The 24,390-nt window shown below is 41.1% G+C and overlaps 1 protein-coding gene across 1 annotated transcript in view; it reads left to right on the top strand.

The window, feature by feature from the left end:
• The window catches only part of nkd1 (NKD inhibitor of WNT signaling pathway 1), a 37,238-nt gene extending 13,953 nt beyond the window's left edge, over positions 1 to 23,285 (top strand). The window contains exons 4-10 of the mRNA XM_077564521.1: positions 9,083 to 9,134; positions 11,484 to 11,569; positions 11,710 to 11,805; positions 13,903 to 14,050; positions 16,228 to 16,309; positions 16,515 to 16,648; positions 16,920 to 23,285. Coding sequence (XP_077420647.1) covers positions 9,083 to 9,134; positions 11,484 to 11,569; positions 11,710 to 11,805; positions 13,903 to 14,050; positions 16,228 to 16,309; positions 16,515 to 16,648; positions 16,920 to 17,437 — 1,116 coding nt within the window. The 3' untranslated portion in view covers positions 17,438 to 23,285. The remainder of the gene's footprint in view (positions 1 to 9,082; positions 9,135 to 11,483; positions 11,570 to 11,709; positions 11,806 to 13,902; positions 14,051 to 16,227; positions 16,310 to 16,514; positions 16,649 to 16,919) is intronic.
• Positions 23,286 to 24,390: the final 1,105 nt, after the last annotated feature.

Below are 24,390 nucleotides of genomic sequence, written 5' to 3'. Positions count from 1 at the left end.
TTTTTATCACCGAAAACAAAGAAAAACGAGGCACACTTACTGAGTTAAACCTTTGGACGGTTACAAAGCTGTAGTCGGCAAAGATACCTTATGAGGTGTATTTCTTTTGAAAGGTCGACCTGAATTACAAATTGTACAACTTCTGCAATTTCCCTGTATTATTGTTTACTACCCAGTGTTCATTTTAATTAGGTATAGACTGTTAAAACCCCCAAAAAAGAAACATATATAGCTATTAGATCAGAAGTGAGCACTTGGACGCTGCCGTATAAAATCATCCTAATCGGACAAAATTTCCTAGAGTGATTAACTGAGTTTTAAATTTTTTATTTTATTTTATGAATACTGACAGGGTATGGCATTAATAGTGGGCGGGGCCACTACATTGTTGTGTCTGGCCACCACTTACCTGCCAAGGGTACACATTTCTGTCACAGAGAATGTCTGGCTGTCCAAAATGGGCCCACAAGTGCTTGACTGGATAAGGTGGCATGATTCGGGGTTAGCTAATGTTTCTAGCTTAGACCAACCCAATCTCCACTAGCCTTGATATATTCATACCAGCAGCAGTAGAAGCACGGAATGGCGGCTGTCTCAGATCTGAAGACTTCTGATACCAGGAGCATAAGTCTTTGCAACATCGCTCATGCCAAACCCGCACAATCAAGCAAAACATTAACGATCAATTTATTCTTATGCACATCCTTAGTGCACAGTTAAACCGTGACACCCAAAGAAAAAAGTAGGAATGATTTTAAAGCGGCGCTATCTGTCTCGTGATGAATAAGTAAACGTTTTAAGAGGAAATCCTTTGACTTTGACACTAACAAGTCAGCCAAGTGTTTCCTTTCATCTGTCTGGTGCGCTGAAAGGTTGAAGTAGCTGTCACTTCCTTGGTGCCCTTAAGCTAAGACTTCCTCGTCGTGGCTCTCGACTCGGGCGTCAGACAAATAACTAATTGTGAGGACCCTACAGACCCGTCTAAGCGCGCTCTGCGACACTTAAATGTCGGGGAGGCTGCGGCAGAGTCGTCTGGTCTTTTAAAATCCGTCCTGCTTCCCATTAGCGAGCGTGACACGTATAAGCGTGGCGCCTCGCAGCAGGACGGTTCCAGAGATGACTCACTTACTTTTGAGGACACCCGACGAAATCCAAGCGCATCCAAACACGCTTGTGAAAATGAGACGTGTCATTTCACCCTCCCCGTTTTTTTTTTCTCTTTTCGTCATTCTTTTGGAAGTCGGCTTTAGTGTGAGTATTCAGAGGTCGGTAATTTTTATAATTTGTCACTTTTGGCAGGCGCGGAGCACCTGTAGTTCAGGGCCAAGCGACAGTCCGTCTCCTCGCTATTGCACACTCTTAGCTTCCCGCGCCATGCAGAATAATTTGATTGCCTCTGAGAGAAAGAAAAAGTTTGATGCAGACTACTTAGCAAACAAGAACAACTACATTTTGCACATAAATAAGGTTCCCTTTGGAAGGGTTAATAGTTCTGGCCTATTTACTGTAGATTGCTGCCTTTGAGAGAAAGCAAAGTTTGATCAAGAATGATCAATGATATGTTTACGTTGGATAGTTTAATGTGACCGAGGCATATTGGAATTCACCACTTGGCAGCAACCGGAAGAAGGCACTAATCATTATAGCCTATTAACTGTTCTGCCTGAGCAGGTTGCCCTTGAGAGAAAGGAATATAATATATGATGCAGCATGATCAATGTCGCGATTTATGGACACAGGGCATTTTAGGAAATGAAAAACTGAGCTACATATTATGTCCAATGGTGGGGTGTGAGGCACACCACATCAAAAATGAATTTGTCAACGGGAGGAGGGGTTGTGGTTAGGAAGTATGTTTAAAATAATCTATACAAATTAATTCAGCTACTAAAAATCAACTTATAACTGAGAAGTCATTTAAATAATTTAGAAAATTGCAGTCACACAAACATCAATGAATTCTCTTGAGTGCATCCGTCTCTTTACTGTTTATGCAGACGTTTTTTATGCTTATGAAAGGTGCGTCTGTTCCTCTGTTTTGTGCATGAAGGGAGGGTTGTGCTTCATCTAAATTTGCTGCAGGGCCAATCATGCGGTTCGACTCTTGATCTTGACGTATTGTATCAACCCGCTCCTCCCCTGTGCCGTCGTAGCTCTTTGATTAACAGTGTGATCAATGTTAATTGCAGTGCCTGTATGTTTTTCCAGCGCTAATAACGACACCTACCTTGAGCTAACAGGTGGGGTTCGCAACCCCCGGGGGATGACTGAGTTGTAAAAGGAATAGTTTAACAGCTTATCTTTGCAGGTGTAAAAGTTTTCTAAATGGGTCATTAAAGTGTTGGCCAACTTCACACATGAAACACAAAAAAAGGGGGGAGCGTGGTGGGAGTGGGCGGGAGATTACTCGAGATCAGCATGTTTGTGAGGCGCTCAAATGAGGTCCATAAAGCTCCTTTAATAAATCCACACAGAGATTTGTGAGCATCAAAGGAATGATGGCTTTTTTCTTTGGCTTTTTGTGGACAATTTGGTGACACTTATTCCAAAAGATGGACACCTGTTTAGACAATTACAGTACAAACCTTTTTAGTGGGCCGGCAATTTTTGGGGATGTTTACTGAACATGAATAAGTCCATAACGTAAACATACACAAACATGCTGAATCCCAAGCATGACTTCACACGTCTCTCCCGGTGTACCGTGCGGTGTGAACAGGCTTGCCCAACCGACCTGCATCACGATGGCAACCCTTCTGGCATGCTCAGCCTCTGGTGTCGCCGGGCATGCACGCTTTAATCACAGTGCAGCTTCCTTAGAAGCGTCCGCCTGCCTGCCAACAGGACGCCGACTCCCTGGCTATAATTTGCTTCCTGGGGCGCAGGAAGAGAGGCGGGTGTGCCGTGACGGAAGAGATGTCAAGCGTGGGGCCGCAAAGTCTGCCCGCGAGAAGGTGTCTGTCTCGGATGGTAAAATGGCATCGCTCAGTTTCTCTGCTAATGACTTGGAAGCTGGGCTTGGTGAAGAGACCTTATTTTCAAGCACAAGCGTGTCAAAGCTAAAAGCTAAGCAGCGTTAGCGGCGTTGTCTCTGCTAAGCAGCACATATGCAAATGTTGGGTAATGTTGCAGATGTTTCCTCCTCTGGATGCGCCACAAACATTGTTCAGCGACAATAAGTGATGGGGGTTAAGTGATGAAGTTCTACTCTTTGAGTGCTCCACAATCTGAGATCGTAATTAACCCTCATCTCGATGCAAAACCCTAGTTATGTCCCCCGGCGCAAACCACACTCAGCATTGACCCAACGCATTGGCAAATAATTTTGCTTAAATTAATTGATATAGTCCTCATTCTTTCTAGTTCTTTTTTTTTTATGCTTAGTTTTTGCAGTGCACATATTCTTACGCATTTGCACAAACTGGTTCGTTTTGGAATTTGGAAACATCGTATGACCGGTCCACCTGAAACCAAGGACCCCCTGCACAGAGAATTTGGCACACACACACACACACACACACACAAAAAGACTCTAATTGGCTTATCTGGGTTGAAACAATTTCCTTGCGAGCATTTTAATTAAGATGTCAGTCGAGAACCTTTGAGACTTTGGGTGGTCCTTGCACAGTACTCAATGCAGCATGTTTTGTTTTGTTTTGTCCTTCAGCCAAGGGATAGGCATCAGTGGCAATAAAATAGGTGAGGTGAGTGAAAATGGGGAAAAATTTGAAAGGCCTTATCAAATGCATAAAAAAACTTGACTTCCTTGTGGCACTGCCTTTATGCATATCTTTGCTTTGTATAAGCTTTGACATCTAGCTAGTATCCCCGCTGTCTTCCTGAAACCGCTTCAACATACAGTGATAAGCATCAGTGACAGATGCATCTTTCGGACTGCGGTGCAACACGGAGACATTTATTTGCCATAACGATCAGTCTTCCCTCCCTCCGCGCGCGGCTTGCGTCAGCTTTGCTTTGCAACATGTTTATCTGAGATCGTTATTTCATGTGCGGAAAACGGATCCCCTTTGAAGGCCAAGTTGGACTGCTCTGGCTCATATCAACACCCTCTATCTTGGCTCCATCTCACGAGCACTCTGGGGGTGGGAAAGCAAAAGACCCCGCGGTGTTTAATGACGGTTTGTTTTTGTTTTCACGATGTAAATTGGGAGGATGGGCGCTGTTTCGGGTTCTTAGCCTTTTGAAGCGCCTCAACTTTTTTTTTTTTTAAAGTAACGCTACACCATGACGCTAATTAGCTTTTTTTTTTTTCATTGTTTTACTTCTGTGCTGCAGCTGGACAAGAGCTTTGTCTGTCCACAATCTCAGTGCCAGCTGTTTTCTTCATTAGAGACTCGTATGCCGCTCGCTATTCATGAATTCGACAATTCACACAAGTCACGATGGTGGAGAGTTTAGATCAGGGGATGTCGCCAATCTTTGTCAACTATGCGACTGTGAAGCCCTTTGAGAGTCTTTTGTGATTAATGTACAAGTAAATGTGACTTTGCTTGGAAGTGTCCACCACCCTCAAGTCATAATGGCAAAACATATATCTGGTTGTCATTCTCCGGGAACCAGGAATCATCTTGCTAATGGGAAAACACTTACTGAACAGTTCGACCTTGGCTGTGGTCTGCGCTCTACTGACAATCTATCGTTGCGGTTCCCCACATTATTTTGGCAACGTGACACACACACAAAAAAACGCACTTCTGTAGACCTTAACTTAAGCCGGGTGAGGAGCCGAGCAGGAAGCACCCAGCGGCGGCCCTAATAAGACTTTTCCTGGGTTTTGATGGAGCGCCAGTAGCCGCCGTCGCCGCAGCTCCAGAGGACTGCTTCGACCGGGGCGCTGGCGCTCGATCAGGGGGAGCTGTCGTCGGCCGCATAAATTGTCAGCTTGTGTGGCGGCTCACCGAGGCAGAAAGCGCACGGACCAAAAAGGCCTTGTGGGACTTTCCCACAATCACATAGTAGTACATAGTAGGTATAATTTAACGTAACCCTTTTGATTTCAAACTCGGGGGGAAAAAAGCCAGTAAGTCCATTTCGGCCGTGCCAAAGTTAGTATGGTTTCAGAGGCTGCGTTCTGGTCGCCAAGGCCTTTAAATTTCACCCCAAAAAAGTACTACGAGATGCTAAATATGCAATAGCAGTAGCAAACTGAACACGAGGATGATTTAACCAATACACTTTGACTGACGACTTGAGCGTGATTAAAAATTCATAGGCCAACTAAATCACAATTTTAGCACGGCTTTCCCATACTGAAAAACTCACTAAAATGTGCAGATGTGGTCATGTTGTGGTCAAATTCAATTTTAGTTGGTATGCTCCTTTCAAAAATTGTCTCGATAGCCCCATGCAAGCTTTTCAAAATGCTGCTGCCCAGGTCAGTTTACGGGAAGTCAGCCATTTTGGTATTAGAGTTGGGGTGGCCATTTTCAGGTTGTTGTTTTTTCAAAACCGTCTTAGTAGGGATGCATGATTTTTATCATTATTTGTGGGCGGAGTGTAGCAGCAAAATTTGATGATTCGCCATAATACCAAGAACTCTTAATTCATAGCTGCTTGCTTGTGCCTACCATTAAATATGATATTGATAATGTGTCTTTGGCACCTTCAAGTTCATTATTTGCCCAACTGACGAGGTTTGCCAAATACAATCGAAGGCCAAGCCAAACAACCCAGACCAGCGAGCCACGTTGTAGTAGGGCAGGCACACAAGCTTCTATGTTACAGTTGGCCATAAATCATTTATGCTGAAGGAGTTTCAGCAAGTTTAAAACACCCAAGGGAGGGGGGAGGGCGCACAATCCTGAAGAAACTGACGGACAAGGGCTGCTCTTGAAAGCTTTTATGTGCATTCAAATTTGTCAGGAAAATTGTTTTGTGGGATGCAAGTGTTGTTGCAGATGTGTTGGATTGTGCCAAGCATCTTGCACCCATGGAGGAAACCGATGTATGTGTTTCTTGTGTTTATGTGGAAAAAGTAACAAAAGGCTTTGGGGTAGTTCCCATTTTAACGCTGACCAGAACAATTCCAGTGGTCACCCCTAGCATACTTAATAAAGTGGTTTCCATCCATCACCACAGACAACAACCAATTAGCACATTCCTGTTTCTCCTGTTTCTCATGCTGTTGGCTTACCCCGCAATAATTTTGCACCATCCATCATCAAAAAAAATAAAGCATCCAAGGGGCCCAATCTTAGTGTTTTTGTGTATTAAAGGAATTAGTGGAATGTCGACCGTGGAGTTATTTTGTTTTTGATGCAAGACGAAAATGTCATGTGAAAGCCAGTTAAATATTTGATGTAAGTAGTGAAGTTTAAAGGTACAAAGGAAAAAACAAGCAATTGGGAGTGCTCGAAGACGCACTTTGCTGAATTGTATTCCGTTTTCGTTTGTGATTCAGTTCAATACACAAGAATCAAATGTCAATATTATAATTGGCTGATTTCCAATTTACTTATTGACAATTTGACAGTTTGTTTACATACTGCTTAAAGCTGAACTTAACCTAACATTTCAAAACTTCCTGTTACATTTTAAATGTGCATATTTTTTATTAGCTGCAGTTTACTTAAATTAGAAGTATTTATTCTAAACAAGTATGTTAAAACTTTCTTGCTACCATTTTTAGCTTTTTTTCCACTTATGAGAGTGCAGATTCATTTGAATATGATGTGTGTTAGCTATTTGCGTCTCTCAAATAAGTATTTATCAGAAAATCAAAAAAAAAATCCATCTTATTTGAGTTGCCTAACTCTGCATTATTCAAGTTAGCAGTACACCTTGTATTGCTATCATATTTTGTTCCACACATAAACATCAACTCACCATCACCCCAAAGTCATGGTTAACTGTTACTTTAAAAGGCTAAGCAATATTGCTAATTTATCATTGTCATTGATTGAAAAGGTATAATCCATCCATGCGAGTCTGTCCTTGCGACAACTGCTCACCCACACAAAGTTCATTGTTTATATGTTTAATATAAAGGGGTCAAAGGTCATACAAAAGAAAAATTGTCTCCGCATGCTTTGTGAAACCAAGGCATTCATTTTCTTGGGCTAGAACTTTCCATTGCAACTTATCAAACAAATCTGAACCATAAAAAAGTATGTATGTATGTATGTATATATATATATATATATATATATATATATATATATGTGTATATATATGTGTATATATATATATATATATGTATATATATATATATGTGTATATATATATATATATATGTATATATATATATATGTGTATATATATATATGTGTATATATATATATATATATATATGTGTATATATATATGTGTATATATATGTGTATATATATATATGTGAATATATATATATATATATATATGTGTATATATATATATGTGTATATATATATATGTATGTATATATATATATATATGTATGTATAGTATTTTTTTGGGTCACAGTTTGTGTGTACAGAGTAATTGCGTCGCTCTATTTGTCTTCCTGTGAGACCACCCATGGGGCCGCATTATGACCTGCAGTAGCTCATGGAGGGTAGGCTCACACTTTTGTGACCTTCTACCTCTGTGGATTACTGAGAAATTCAGTGTGTTGCACCTTCGACTCCCACCCACAGTCCCACACTTGTGTAGACACATGGATGGTCAACCTTGTAGTATTGTTTCTGTGGGGCCAGGAGAGTCAACGTTGAAATGGTGTTGTTTCGCTTCGTTTTTGAGCTTCAGAGAAGGGACAGTTGCATGTATGGAGGACCAAAGCAGCCAAAATTAAAAATAAATAAATGACTAAATAAAAAAATAAAATAAAAGTGAAATTAAAAACAGATTTAAAAAATATAATTAAAAAATTAAATACCAAAAAATATAAATGGAAATAAAAACAATTTTATATATATATTAGGAGTGCTAGAAAAAATCACTTCGGCAATATATCGCGATATTACAGCAACTATCAATTTTTAAACAGCAATTTTTTATGGGAATATTCAACGAAACGTCTTACTTCGGGTTAGGATTCACACATTAAGCATGGAAGAATGTTATATTAATGTAACACTAAGCCTTAATATTTTATTTCAGTGCTGTTTGAACATGAAACAGACTGCAACCCGTTTGTTAAATGCAGTGGCTCAGTTGCAAACCGTAATTTTCAGATAAACGAGTTTAGTGATGAGTATTTTCTAAATTTGAGTTTAAAAAAAATCGCGATAATCAATTTTTATATATAGTTTCCATTTATTTTATTTTATTTTTGAATTATATTTTTTTTACATCAGTTTTCATTTTCACTTTTATTTATTTAGTCATTTATTTATTTTTAATGTTGGCAGTTTTGGTCCTCCAAATGCACGATCGTTGACATAACCCATAATGAATAGATGTAAATTCTCTGATAATTGGCTCATAAATTCAAATGTTACGTTGTTTTAATCTTTGGCAAAATTTGGCATATAAGCAAATAAGGCATATCAAGAATCAGCATAATACACAGCTATTTACTCAAATGTTACAAATATGGGATTTTGAAGTCTTAAATGCGCAAGAACCTTGTGTAATGTGTACGGTACTGTAACTCGTCATGGAAACATGCTTGCTGTTTTCATGCGACTGGCTGCGTGCTTGTAAAGAATCTTGTCAACCAGTTGAGTGATGGCTTTTCAGACGGATGACAACCATGTGGATATCTGAGCCAAATTGTGAAACCAAGGGATTTTGTGCCCCTTTAAAATCAGCATAGCAACAGACTGAGCTGGTGGAAAAAAGGGGGTCTAACAAGCTACTAAAATAGTCTTCTACACCCTCTGCGTGCAGTAGCTTCAGCCTGACTGCCAGTCTAGTGTTGTGCGTTTCTGGCCCTGCAATTATTTTCCCATGTTGATGTAAAACATTGTTTGTGTACGGACATCTGACTGCCCGTGGTTAGATGTTGGGATGTCACTGTGTGTCGGAATGCCATGCTGTGGATTTGCACTGTTTGTTTTTATGTACCAGAAAGAGAGACTTGCTGATATACTACATGACTCTTTTTTTTTTCTCTCTCTCTCTCTCTCTCTCTCTCTTTCAGGACTCCACAAATGAAGCTCAGCAGATTGGTGATGAACACTACCGCTTAGAAGGTCAGCCATCAACAAACGCATGCTACACTGATTTTTATCCTAACATCGATGTTTAAGATGAAAAAAAGGCCATATTGTGCTGGCATTCGGCTTTTTGCTCAGGTTTTACCTCCCCCAGGTGCACCCCCATCACTAAAGCCCTAACAATGTGCTGATGTGGTCCCCTTTACTTGTACCCCTTCCCCCAATGCAAAGATTCCCCCCCCCCTAGTGTGACATGATCCGCGGATTTGGAAGCCTCTCCTTCCCTGTTCAAAGAGGGACTTGAACGAGAGCTGCCAACACCCGCACAGAATACAAAAAAGGTGATGGAAAATTGTCGAGGTTCGCATAGCTTCATTAATTTCACTAAGAATCGTTTTGGTTTTAAAAGGCAACTACCTGTAGTAGGGCTGTGCATGGTGACTCGAATTGGTCGTTAAAAGCGAATGCCGAATCAGTAGTTTCAGATTCAAGTCACATAGAATGTTGTCACGTCTGTTGTCACACAAGGAATGTTGAAGGGCCACATACGTGAATGTATGTGGGAGTAGCGCATGTCTTGGTTGAAAATCCCTAATTGTTTGTACGTGTATGGGAATATTTAACTGGCATTAAATTCAACTGCAATCATTAAAAAGCCCAGCTAGACAGCGTGTATCGATGTCGTTTGACTTTGTTCCGTCACTTCTGGCCTCTCGCGCCGTCACAGCAACATACGAAGGTAGTTTGGCTACTTGCACGCTGGAGCGGAGACAAAAATACTAGATTGGGAATTTTGCTTTGAAAACGGCTGACGATAAATGAGTTAAGACATCTGGAAACTGCTTTTAATTGTAATACAAATGCATAAATTCTCTGATTTGAAGCCAATTAGACTAGGCAAAAAAAAAAAAACAACAACCTAGAAACAAAAAAAAAGGGAAGAGGATTAACTCCCTTGATGACCAGATGAAGAAAATGTGACTTCTCCAGCCAAAGTCATCCTACTCATCCTCATTTAGCCTTGGAAGGACCGGCGGAGGCAGCAGAAATGTGCAATACAGTCGCCAAGCTGGATGAGCTCGAGCGTGGCAGCGTTCCCAACCTGCGCGCCTCGCTTTGCCCTCGCCGTGCCCCTCACAGCCAATCCCACGGCTGCTTCCTGGCGTATAGACTTCTAAAGGGGCTGTGGGGGGGAGGTGGGGGCTTCAGTGATCCTGCATTACTGTTTCTCCTCCCGGCGTTTCATTAGCTATCTCGCCGCCATATTGAGCCTGCCGCAGAACAGATTTGCCCCTCACATGCACGATCAAACAGCGGGAGCCCCCCCCCCCCCCCCCTCTCAATATCCAGAAAAAAAAGTTCCCCGGGATGTCGCCTTTCATTCCCGGCCTCCTCCCGACGCGACGGGGATGATCAGACGGTTCGGCTTTGATCCGCTTTCGGATGGCGCGGGAAGAAAGTGGGCCGTCGTGTTGTGTCTGCTGCCCCGACTGGCGCGCAATCAAACAGTGTTTCCGATTTGACTCGACTTAATTAATTAGCGATTCTGTTTTTATTCCACGGACTGATCTTCTTCCAAAAGGTTGGAGAAGGGGGACTTCAAAGTGGGATGGGAGGAGAGGCTAAAAAGAGAGACAGAAGGGGGTGTGGTCTGCAGAGATGGCAAATGTACTCGCACTTCAGTAGAAGTAAAGTTGCTTGTGTTAAGAAAGTATTCTGGTATTGATCCTCTTGACAGGCAGAATCAGAGATGACATTCGGGAGAAGCTTAAGTTTTGTATGAATTTGACATTTTCTTATTGTATTTGGCTGCACTATCCTGGATGAGAGTCTTGTGAGTTACATAGCCTGCAGTTCACCCCCTTTTTCACTGTTCCAACATAGACATGTAAATAAAATAACACTCAGATCACAAGATGGAGCAATACATGTATTTAAATGGCTTGTTTATTTACTGCGTACAACATAAAGTGCTCGAGCATTTTTGTCCATGTTTAACAATCTTTGCCATGCTCCAAGGAAGGAAAAAACATGGAGTGTGATTTGAATATGAAACATTTATTCGTAAACAAATGAACAGAACTTGATTTTAGCTTTCTGTTCTGGCTTGCAGTGCTCGTGAATCATTTTAAAAAGAACTCACATTGCATACGCCCTAAAATTTGTATGTATTTATTTATTTTACTTTTAAGGAAATTAAGAGGGCCACCATTGATGCCAGGGGGCTATTTATTTTGCTCATGGTTATATAACTCACTACGTAATGATCACATTAAGCCAGTCAGCTTCGCTATGATGCAGGCATTCACAAAGGGGGACAACCTGTCCTCAGGTTAGGGCCACGCCCACCATTTGACTCTTTTCACGTGTCTGCCACGTCTGCAGTGGCTCTGCCCCCGGAGAAGACCGACAACTGCTGCTTGGACGGCAAGATGATGCAGGAGTGGGACGGCAAGCAGCTCCAGTTTGAAGTGAGTTGGTCACCTTGTCCACTTTGACCTCTGTTAACTTCCATTAAGAGGAAATTAGGCCATGACACACACGCACACGCACACACTCTCTGAGACGGACACACAGAGACACGTACACACTGAAGTGTCTGCTGTTTCAGGAGCTGGAGTGCGCCGTGTCCATGGAGGAGGACAACCGACAGGAGTGGACGTTCACACTTTATGACTTTGACAACAATGGGAAAGTCACCAGAGAGGTAAAAAAAAAAAAAAAGTCAATTGCCCCAAGGGTGGGCTTGAGGAGGGGACTTAGACTCTGGAGACAGTCTTTGATCAATGAATGAACAAGTAAATCAGACAAACATCTGCCATAACATCTCCACCCTCATGAACATCTGGAATTTTATTAATCAAGCCGCAGACCTTAAAGTCATCTTATTTCACTAATAAAACATCAAAGAATGAGCACATACCTCCACTCAATTCTTCAGTGGGGACGAGACAACATAAACAAGGCTCGCCTGTATTCTCTGTTTGTAAGGAAACAAATTTCATCCACGAGGAGATTAAGAGCAGCATGAAAACTGTCCGCCGCAGCAAAGTGGAGATTGTGGAGTTTAAGTGGTTAAACCTTCCAGCAAATGAAGCCAGTCCTCGTCACTGGGAATTTTATTTTATCGCATGTAAATTGGTCAGAAAATAACCATTTTGACACCTTCCTAAAATAATAGCCAACATCTATTTTGACCCCCAAAAATTATTTTTTGCCTTACGCATCTTCTCATGAAATTAGCAACCTCGGCTAAAATCAGCTACATTCAGATTTTTTTTTTAATAAACCTAATATAGTTAGTATTTGATTCACTTTTTTTTTTTTACTGAAAAAAAAACTACATTTCCATCTTTCATCTTACAGCTCTCTCGACAAATTTATCTTTTGTGATTTTGATCAGCCAAATTGTCCCTCTGCCATTGTGGTGAGTGTGGGAAATATTCACCTCGTCACGTCCTGTATCAACACACCATTGGCATTCACAATGGTTAGCATGTATGTTTAATTTGAGCTATTTCTAGCTGTGTAGCCTCAAATGCTACAATGACGCTGCAATTTTAGCCAAGAGGAACTCAAGTGCGTTGAAAAAAATAAATAAAAACAAGCAGCTGAGTGGAGACTGGAGCATAATTCTAAAGCACCCAAAGATAAGACACAGACGGCCTAAGTTAGGTTTAGCATGTTTTTATATTTGTACAGTGCTACGCGTGTAGCCTCAAATGTTCCAATGACGTGGTAAATTTATCTGAGAGGAGACTGAGGGCAGCAAGAAAAACATTTTTCAGAGCGAAACACGGCACACGGATAAAACGAGGCTCTCTTGTATTTTCTTGGTTTGAAGACACATTTTTAAAATGGGGCCACCACAGCAATGCTGACACTGTGGAGTACAAAGCATCATGATGTCCGCCTTGGTAGCATGCTGCTGATTTTGACACCAAAAAAAAAAAAAACGGGTCTGATGTGGAGCCATCACACCCAAAAGAAAAGTCTGCTTACTGTCAAAAACCCTCTCTAGACCTTTTTAGTTGTTCCTTTCTGCTCGGGAACCCGTGCTTGGTGCCTGTAGAAATCCAAGAGAACACCCAGAAACTCTTGTGTTGTGTGTACGTGGAGCTGTTGCCGGTGGCTGCTTGACTCACGAGACGGCAAACGCTTTCTTCTCAGGCTCCTTTTCATGCTGTCACGCCACAAAAGATGTTTTTCTCTCGCTGTCTGTACCTGAAACTGAAGTGCTCAGCCCGTTGCTGCATATTTAGCTCTTTGTGTTGTCAAGAGTGGGGTAATCTGCTAAATACTCAACATTTTACAGTGGACCCCCGTTAATTCACCTGGTGGAGGTGAAAGTCTCTTGTAAAAGTTATGTCACACTGTACAGCGGAACATCGATTTAACAAACCAAAACCAGCGGACTCCGGCTTGCAGACTAGATTCGGCTAAATGAGCATACCGAATCTACTTTGCATATTCATGGCTGTTGTTTTAAGGGACAAGTTCTTGCCATGTAGTATATGTACGCATCTGTCATATATGCCATTTTTGGTATATTACAGGTGAAAAAATGAAGCCTGTTAGTTAACCTTGTGGCTAACAATAATTTTGTACTGTAGTGGGACCACAAAAAAGTACCGGCACGTCAGTTGAAGAGCTAATTGGCTCTAGGAATGACCTTTGCCCCTGTTATGCCATTAAATTGAGATGCCATTGTATGTTTAAAATTGGTATGGTAATGAGAAGAAAAAAAAAGGCATTTCTTGTGCATGCTACAATAATCTCTCTCTGTGCGACCACTTCCTTGCAGGACATCACAAGCCTCCTCCACACCATATATGAGGTTGTTGATGCTTCAGTCAACCATTCTCCCAGCAGCAGTAAGACTCTGCGGGTCAAGCTGTCGGTGGCTCCGGATTCCAGCCAGAGATGGAGGAGTTGCACGCAGGGCGGCACAGGTACCAACCAGTCTGATTTGCGTATAAAAATGGTTCAGAAATGAGTGAAAATTGTCCGAAAATGTAGATTAAAGAAAGGGAAATTGTCAAAATGAATGCATAACAAAAAAATGAGTAAAGCATTGTTGTTGTTTTTTAGCGTCAAGAATAAAAAAATAATAATCTGTACTAAAAAAAATTTTGTAGTAAAGTAATAAAAAATGTTAATTTGAGAAATTTGTTAAATAAAAAACAATTCAGAATATTTGACTGAGTGCAAATGAAAAAATGAGTGTAACTGAATGTTCTTGTTGTTTTTAAGCCAGAAAGTAAACAAAGACAAAATAGAGCAGAATGAGTGGAAAAATTGCCCCCCAAAAAACTGAGTGACTTGAAATGGTCTGGAACTTGTAAAAATGAATAAGAAATTAGTTAGAACTGTTATAAAATAGTGAAATAATGTTATATAAACGAAAATTGTAACAAAAAATGTAATAAACAAAATTAAAAAGTTTAAAAAAATAAAAATAAAATAAAAAAAAAGATAAAACAACCCTCAAAAAAGCTTAAAATTATACAATTGCCAAAATGAAATAAAACTACCGGAGTAAAATATGCAAAGAATTTAGTGATAATGGTAAAAGAAATTAACAACTATTTTCAGACATTTTATTTTTGTAGCTAGCAGGAAAATATCAATGTTCACCTTTTTCGACGATGATTTTGCTGCCGCCATCCTGTTGTTTCACAGCTATAAATACACCTCAAGAGATTCCGACATCGCCTGCTCGCTTTTATGCTAATTTCAGCCTGCGTCAGATCTGCCTGGCATTTTAATTATTTCTCAAGTCTCTTCTAACTATTCCCCTCCCCTCCTCATACTTGAAGTTGCTGGAAGTTAGAAATAGAATACATTTTTCAGAGCATTGTTGTTTGAAAATGGTCAAAAATGACAGAAAATTGTTTAGGAATTCTGTGAAAATTGTCCAAACTAAATGTAACATTTTCAATGAATAGCCTGAAAATGGTCAAATATTAGTATGTTAAAATTTCCTTAAATGAATTATATGTAAATTGTTGACAAAAATGGCAAAGAGAGTGAAACTTTTAACACAAAAAAGTCAACATAGTAAAATGGTAAAAAATAAAATACTATTATTATTATTATTATTATTATTATTTTAATTAAGTAACAGTAAGTAGGCCTATGTGTAAAAAAATTGTGAAAGATTATCAATATGAGTTGGGGAAAAAATAAATAAAACAACAAAAAAAGTGAAACTTTTTTTTAAATTAAAGAAAAACAGTCTCTAATATTATAGTCATGTTATGTGAAATTTCATTATGAAATTTGTGTAAACTGACAAAAATGACAAAAAAGAAAATGTAGAAAATTGACACAAAAAATTACATTCTGAAAAATTCCAATAAAATTTTTTAGTAAATCATGTGAATATGATTAAATAAGTCATACATGTCAAGAATGAGTGGGTGAAAAAAGCTGTAAAAAATCAAACTAAAAAAAAATCACTAAAACTTGGGAAGGAGGTTGATGGGAATTTGTAAAAAGGGCTGATGTCATGTAAACATTTAAAAATTGTCCCCAAAAAACTGTCTAAAGATAAAGAGAACCAAATGTAAAGAAATGTTTTTGTGAAAAACTAAGAAACAAGACAAAATAGTCAAAAGATGAGTATAAAACTGTCAAAAAATAAATCAGTGGAAATTCTCCAAATAAGTTTTCAAAAAATTCTGACGTTCACCTTTCTCTATGATGACTCATGAGGGGGGAAAAGTAGCACAACAATACATCTCCCTGTATTTTTACAACACTGCCGCCGTGTTGTTACAGTTATAAATACGCCTCAAGAGATTCCGACTTCGCCCATTTTTTGCCTTTATGCTAATTTCAGCCTGCGTCAGATCTGACGTCTTCATTGTTAAACTCTTTCTCAAGTCTCTTCTAACTATATTCTTCCCATATTTAATTTAGAAGATGTGGGGAGTTGAAAATTGAATAAATGAAGCATTGTTGTTTTTTCTTGTTTTTCTTCTTCACCCTCCTCTTTAGATCTTCAAAGTAAAAAAAACAAAACAAAGGTTGCTTTCTTCTGGTGTGACTGTGTGAGTGCACATGCCTGTGTGTGTGTGTTCTCATTGATAATGTCTTTCTCTTCACCCCCCCTCCTTTTACGCAGATGTGTCCCACCCCAGGGAAAGAAACGACAAGTGCGTTGAAGACCCCAAGAGTGCAGACAAGAAAAGTCGAGCACTCATAAGGTAAATCTGCATTTTTTACTTTTTTTTTTTTTTTGCATCAAAGTTAGCATCCCTGCAAAAATGAGCGCTTGCCGCGTTTGTTTGCGAGACCTGTGATTTTCCCCATCTGCTCCAACAATGGCCGCCTGATCACAAGGGGAGCGCTCGTTTTGCCTGTGACGGACGTCTCTCTAAATGAGTGGTGATGTTTTGTTTCCCCTCCCAGGCGCCACCACAGCGACCAACACAGCCACGCCCAGCCGGGCTGCCAGCGCCACTGCGTGGACGAGAACCTGGAGCGACGGAACCACTACTTGGACCTGGCCGGCATCGAGAACTACACGTCCCGCTTTGGAGCCGGTGAGTGGACCCTTCCGCATGCGCGGGAGATGGAGCTAGCAAGTGGAGACATAATGTGCATTTATCCCAATTTAAAATTCCCAGGTGTTTAATATATTTTCTGTGGCATCATTTGGTCAAAATACCCCGAGGATCAATAATTACAGTAATAAGGACCGCGCTCTGTTGGGAATTGGGGGAAGTGGGGCGGGGGGTGCTATTCAGTTTCAGGACAGAGGGGAGCAGAAAAGCCACATCTCAAATAACGACCCCGCATGTTTTTGTCTCAAAGCAACCACCGAGCAGCCCAAGGCAGAACCCCAGACCCGGTCGTCCAACCAGACCCGCTCTCGATCCCACGAGCCTGAAAACGGCCACTCCCATCATCCGCCGCCTCCCCACCATCGCCGCTTGCAAGCCGTCACAGACGCCGGCCCACCCGAGGGCCTCCACCCCGGTCGGACACGAGGCCAAGACTCCGGGAAAGCCGCCGTCCGCTCGCCCAAGACCCACAGCCGCACTCCCCCCGCTCAGCTCAGCGGCCGGGTGATGCGGAGCAGGGGTCTCCCCGCTCCCCCGGCGCTCCCCAGCCAGACGCCTCCTCACCAGTCGGCCGCTCCTTACCGCAAGCACAAGCAGCGATGCCGGGCGCTGGGCACCCTGGTGGGGCCCGGGGTGGAGAAGGAACAGGTAAGGGAGCTGCCCAAGGTTCTGCTCTACGAGGGCCGGCTGGCGCAGGTCGTGCAGCGGCACGAGCACCACCACCACCATGAACACCACCACCACTACCACCACTTTTACCAGTCGTGAATGCCCGACACAGATAGTGGGTGTGGCTTGCACCATTTGCAACACTTCTACTGGTCCTGAACGGCCGCCCCACTTTCAGACTCTCTTTGATATACAAAATGGGGGGTCAACTAAATGTTGGGATTAGACCACCACCACTGCCACCATCTTTTTCTACTAGTCCTGCTTTGGGACCCTTAGGGAACCACTATCACCACTTCTACCAGTCCTAAACAGCCCCATTTTTGGGACCATTTCGGGAGTCATCACCAGTTCGACGACCACTTCTGAATGTTGGGTACTTCCGGGACACAGAAAGGACTAGTACGCTTCTGCTAGTCCTGAACGACTGCCCTACTTGAGGGGATCCTTTGCGAGCTTCTCCATAGGAAGTGTGGGTGGACCAAAGGTAGTCGGGGGTGGCACTCGAGCACGACCACAAACACCACTTCTATATCTCCAACTAGTCCTGAATGGCTGCACCACTTTTGGACCCTCTTCAACACAGGAAGGTAGACCGGTTTAGAATAGAGGACCACCACCACAAACCTTCTACCAGTTCTCAACGGCCAACCCATTTGGGGACCCTCTGGAGATCTTCCTCGACACAGGAAGTGGGGACCCAAACATTGGGGGCCACACTTGAAGTAAGGGGGGTGGGGGGGGGGTCCAGAGGATATCCAATAGAAGATAAATCAGTGTTATGATTTAGAGGATTCAGGACTACAGTACTGAGAAGGATCATGGCTGGGACCATGGTAGGACCCAACTCGAGACCCGTTGTTTCGCGATCTAGTACCCGTTTTTACATATGCTGGTTTGGTACCTAGGTCATCCCGGCAGAACCTTTCCAGACCACTAAGCCAAAAGCCCGACGTAGGACTTTGATGGAGAGATGAACACTAATGAAGGAAGCTGTGTGCGTGCGTGCGTGTTAAAAAAACAAAAAAAAAAAACATTTTGTGGCCGTGCAAGTATTTAAAGTGGAAAATGAAGAATCGGATTTGAGTATCCCTTAAATGTAGGAAGGACAATGTTGGAAAAAAACAAATCTGCTGCTACCTCTAATTTAATCCTAATTTACACTTTTTTCATGTATTTTTTTCAATCTGCAGTAGCACTCCTTACGTTGACTAACTCTGACTGTATATAAGGTATACATATATATTGTTATGAATTTTATAAGCTTTACTGATAATGTGACAACTTTGCATCGATGCTGTAAAACTTTTTTTTGCTTCCACTTTTTTACGACTGTGCAAAGCCTCCTTTTTGTATTACGGTGACACGCTCTCTCTCTCTCCCTCTTTCTTTGTCTCTATCTGGTTTGAACTCGCATGCCCATCTGTTTACACTTTTATACCACATCATCACTCTTTTTTTTTTTTTTTTTTTTTTCCCCCATCTTTTTTTCACCACAAATGACTTAAAATCACAACTCTCAACAGTGTTTGGACAACTAATCTGTAGCTAATTACTTTGACTAGCAGCCTGAGAAAAATAAAGACAAAAATTAAGCAAAAGGCTACCGTCCGCTTACACATTAAAGGGAAGAATGGCAAGTTGAAAAAAGAAATGAATAATTGAATCGCTGTCCGCTATTCACATTGTTTCTGTGGAACCAACATTTTGCTATTGGCTGAAAATTTCACAAATTTTCAGTCTTCATTATGTTGTTGTGCTCTTTTTCTAAAGCCCTGAAATTCTACCAGATTGTGCCAAAGCCTTGGATTATAGGAAAGTAGTAATTGGTGTGAAGGGAATATGCTGAAGAGATTTATCTCAACTGTTCCAAGATCTTTGTATGTCTGTGTGCGCTTGTGTATTTATACACACATACAGTATATACACAAAATCTTCCACACAATTCATTCTAGTTTGTTTTTTTAAAAAATGAAAGAAAAATATTTACTCTAATATGGAATATTAGAAAACATATGGAAAACCGTTAACATTTTTAGTGTTCAATTGAGATGATTTTATTGATTTGCAAGATATTAAAGGCATTTAAACATGTTAAACAACATTGTAGTAGTATTTATTTAAAACAATATAATTAGGAAAAAAAGTTTTTTTAAACAAATAATTCTCATTTTTATGTCATCTGAAAACATGCGATATGTTGAAATATGACTTTTTAATATGCATTTATTTTTTACAAATATTTTTAATGGAATGGGAACGTCACCTGTTTTGATGCTGGTGTCATAATTGTAATATTAATAATAATGTACTTAATTTATACAGCAGATAGAGCCAATTCATACTGTTATGCCATAAGCGTGGAGTCGTGTACTTTAACTCCGTTTCCCACAGCTGATGTCATGTCGGCCTAAATTAGACAGCAAACCCGTTCATACCGAATCTATCATCCGTTAACTACAGCCTATTAAACTCCATGCTGCTTCATCAAGACGATATAATAACAATCATCAAACGCGACTTTGAAGCCGCTTTCCTCAAAGTTGACGCGTGACTTGCCACGTGTCAGTCCTGTGATGCGTTCAAAAACGACACTTGTGATCAACCGGGGGTAAGATCAGACGCACGAGCCGCTGTAGGCGGCGTGACAAATGACGTCGATTGAAAACCAGCTCACGTGTGTTTTCATTTGTTTTATTTATTTATTTTCTGCCGCCTGTCATTGTTTTAGGTTGATTGTAATCACGCCAGGACAAAATGTCTTCTTTTTTTTTTTTGCATGAGCGTCCCCTTGGGGTCTTTCACTGTTTGGGCACCTTCTATTGCAGCCTCTTTTTTTTTTTTTCTCTACAGTGAGTGCCTTGGAGAGGAAAAGGCTTCACGTCCATAAAATCCAAACTTTGGGCCAATCGTATTATTTTCAGAGGTTGAAGTAAACATGAGTAGCGATGTACACATGGATTTTAGTAACGATAGATCACTTTTTTTGGACATTGCGCTTTTTTCCCCCATGAAGCTGTCCCCAAAACATATCTGTTCTCGTGGATCTTATTTGACTGCATGATTTAAAAAAAAAAATAAAATAAAAAAAATCATGGCATATCTCTGTCAGCTCTTCCTCGTCCCCCCCAACAACTATTACGACAATTTCACCATGTGGAATCAGCCAACAACACTTTGTGTTGTTGCTCTCCCAGCTGTCTCCATTCCTCGGGTGTCTTCATTCCCCAGGCCGGGGGGGTCTCCACTATCCGGTAAACTGTGGCCTGCCAGCCTGCAGCCCACCCTGGGTGCCTGTCCCATGATTCGACAGGCAGGCGCCATAAACGGGGATGCTCACAACATTGCGGAGCGACCACATGGTGCGAGTCTCCACAGCATTTTTGATTTAAACATATGCTCCGGTGCTGCCGTTTTGGTTTGCACACTCTTAAAAACAGTTGGCCAAAAGTAACCCATTTATGGATCCAAAAGTGGACCAATCCACTTTATGAGCCAACTTTCTGGGTTGTTTTATACAAAATGGCCCAATTTTTTGGGTCAAATTAACCCAAGTACAAGATCAGTCCATTTTTGACCCATAGTTGGGTTATTTTTGACCCAAATGTTTTTAGAGTGCAATATAATTCAAATGGACCCGTCCACCTTCAACAGTGATAGTTTTGTGCACACCATTCCCCCCGCAAGTGCTCCTCACGGAGTCAGAAATGCTTTTTTTGGCCACTTTTGCAAAATCCCAATTGTTGGCACACCCCTTGTCCCCCACACACCCATGGTAAAAAAATAAATAAAATATTAAAACTGGGTCAAAACAACCCAATTATGGGTCAGAAAATGACTGACCACCACCTGGGTTAATTTGACCCAATATTTTGGGTTATTCATGTAACCCAAAAAGTTGGGTAAAATGAATAATTAAACCACTCCAAAGTCCCCCCCCCCCCCCCCTTATTGTTAAAGGAAGTACCCCAAAAAGTCGGGTCGAATTGAGGTTGGTCCCTATTTGACCCATAATTGGGTTTTTTTGTGACCCAACAGTTTTTAAAGAGTTGGTGCACCCCCCCTCCCCTGCACACGCACTGAAAAAAAAAAAGTACGATTGCAAACTTTTAAAGCCACGCACCTCCTTCAAAATCGACAACAGCTTTAGGCGCTGTCTCGCCGGCACACACCGAAAATGCAAGCTCACAGCCCACCAGTCCAAATCATACCACAGCAACTCAACTATCCAGTTATGGTAGACATGTGGCTTAAGGGGTTTCTTTCAAAATCGCTCAGACTGGAATCGCGGGTCTGCAGATTTTTTTTGCCCGTTATTTATCACCTCTTGACATGTTGGCCTGTCATCAGCGTGCGTTTTGGGGGTAAGCAGGAATGCCGCGCACCACGTTCCTCTCACAGCTGCGAGCACCACTGTTCCGAGAAAAAAAAGGGGGTGGGACGTCAACAACTAGGCTCCATACGTTGACTTCCTCAAATCGTTTTACTTTTTTTTTTTGTGTGTGTGTGTGTGGTCGCGTACGTCGTAGCTTAGAAATGGTTGCCGCTGTCTGATTGGTCACCGCTAGCGAGGAATTTAGGGTGAGGCGATCGGTCGCGCTTGAAACCAGGCAGGAACTTATTTTAGAAAGTGCATCCTCATGTTGTTACCCCACAGCACGTTCTTACACAAACATTTTAAACCACACACCCCTCTTACCCTTAAACAATTCTTTCCCCTCCCCCCTTTTTTTATTGCAAACTTTTTAATCCACGCATCAAACATCCTAGCAAATTTGTTGCATCTTCTGCAGATCTGATCAAAACGTGAGGAAAATTAATGAAAATGACTGCACAGTTTGTGAACCCGTGTTTGAGCATCTGTTGAGGGTTGGGATAAGTTATTTCTAAATGTCTTTTGGTCATCTTGAGTTTTTTGTTGTTTTTGCAGCAAATCTGTCATTTCAGTCTTGTCCACTTACCTCCTAGCTAATTAGCTATTTTCACTCTTTTTTTTTTTTTTCTTTTTTTCTTTTTTAAGAGAAGTCAAGTCAAAAATGGTCTTTACAATATATCAACCGCTCAGCTTGCGAACGTCACATAACCAAATCAAGAAACAAGGTGAGCCGTGGCATTTTTAGTCGACAGCAAGTGACAAAATGGCCGCCCCATGATGGATAAACGGGTGGGTTGAGCTGCTTAATTCATATTCCACAAACGCAATATTTTTTGTTAACAAGAGTATGAAAACTTTAAAAAAAAATAAAAAAGTACATTTAGAACAGATATAAAATTTGTGATTAATCGTGAGTTAACTATTGAAGTCATTAATTACAATTAAAAAATGTTAATCGCCTGATGCGATAAAAAAAAAAAGATTATTTAAAAATTAGGGGCGTCATGTGATTAAAAATGTTAATCGTAATTAATCGCATGACTTCACTAGTTAACAAATTTTATATCTGTTCTAAATGTACAATTAAAAACAATTCTAGGTTTTCATACTCTTGTTAACAAAAGTGGGGAAAAAAATGTTAAACTAATAGAAATGGTTCAAATGAATTTTGGACGTCTATAGCCGTCAATGGCAGTGAATGAGTTAATCAAAAATACCGTGTTTAGACTAGTGGGGGGTACATACAACATATTGTAAAGAACATTTTTGACTTGAATTCCCCTTGAAACGTGCATTGATAGACGGATGCATACTTTTGTGTGTGGACATCACATTTCCTCTTTCACATTCACCTACTCATTAAAAGAAGGATGTTCGCCTATACACGCCACCCCCCCCCCCCCACCCCCACCCCCATCTTATTGTTTTGTACCCATGACCTTTGTTAGCATCTATAACTCATGTAGTTGACTCGTTGCTTTATTTATTGGACAGCATGTCTGTGCCGAGGGCGTGGGTTAAGTTTTAGGGGACCTGCACCTGTTTATTAAAGTATCAACCTGTTATTAATAATCCCGTCCATGTGGTTTTCTGTTGATGGTGTACAGTATTACTTGGCCTTATTGTATTTGGATATTCAGCAAAGTTCAATGAGTTCCTGCTATGCACATGTGACACCCTTCTACTGCCCTCTAGAGTCAAAGTGTACCCCCCCCCCAAAAAAAAAAATGACAATGAATCTCATTATAGCAAACATTTCTCTCCTTCCATTTGGTTTCAGGCAAATGCTTTCATGTGCATACATCTAAAAGAATAAGGAAGAAGGCGGTCCCTTTAATTGTCGTCCTAGAGGGGAAATTGACTTTATATACTTTTGTTTTTGTTTTTTAGTAAAATTTGCTACATGCATTCATCATGTATGATGCCATAGTCCAGTTGGGGACTTGATGTCTTGCTCAAGGACGGCCCCGACTTCTATCATGTACAGGCCGAGCATGACCTTGCGCTTGTAGTCAAAGTGAGTCCCTGTTGTGACATCACAGCAGGGACACACACACACACACACACACACACACACACACAAAAAACACCTCACTTTCACTGTGGTTGGTGATGTGAAAATCCCCCGTGTATTTACAGTGTCTTAAGTTGTCGTGGATTCAAACGTGTGAGCACAGCTGCTCAGCGCTCGCCGCTTTCATGTAGCAGCTTTAGCGGCTTATCTCCGGCCGAGGCCACCGCTGAGCGTCCGGCTCCGGGCCATAAGATTGCTCCCTCCCGCCTCCACAAAGATGGTGAAATATGGAGATTTTAAAGCAAGACCAAACAGTTTCACACCTTTTTTATTCAGCCATGATACATTTGTTAGCCATTAAAGTGCAAAGAAACTAGATAGGCTACACAACTTCCACTTTTGTGGTAGATTTCTGCACATTTTGAAGCATTAACACATCTTAAAATGACGAGAGGATCTTAAGAGCACATAAATCTGACATTTTTCCAATTTCACAGGTCTGGTTTGAGCCCTGCTGAAGGTTAGGTGTCTACAAATGGCCCAAAATGAAGCATCGCCAGCCATGCTGTTATTTTGTTGAAGTAGAAGTTGAGGTTCAAAATGAAATGACTCCTTGTCACTGTTAGTTATTTAAGTGAGCTGGTATGTTTTAACAAGTATGCA

Source organism: Vanacampus margaritifer, chromosome 4 (assembly GCF_051991255.1).
Source record: "Vanacampus margaritifer isolate UIUO_Vmar chromosome 4, RoL_Vmar_1.0, whole genome shotgun sequence".
Taxonomy (NCBI): domain Eukaryota; kingdom Metazoa; phylum Chordata; class Actinopteri; order Syngnathiformes; family Syngnathidae; genus Vanacampus; species Vanacampus margaritifer.
The sequence above is the reverse complement of the archived record's forward strand: the minus strand, read 5'-3'. Positions and strand labels throughout refer to the sequence as shown.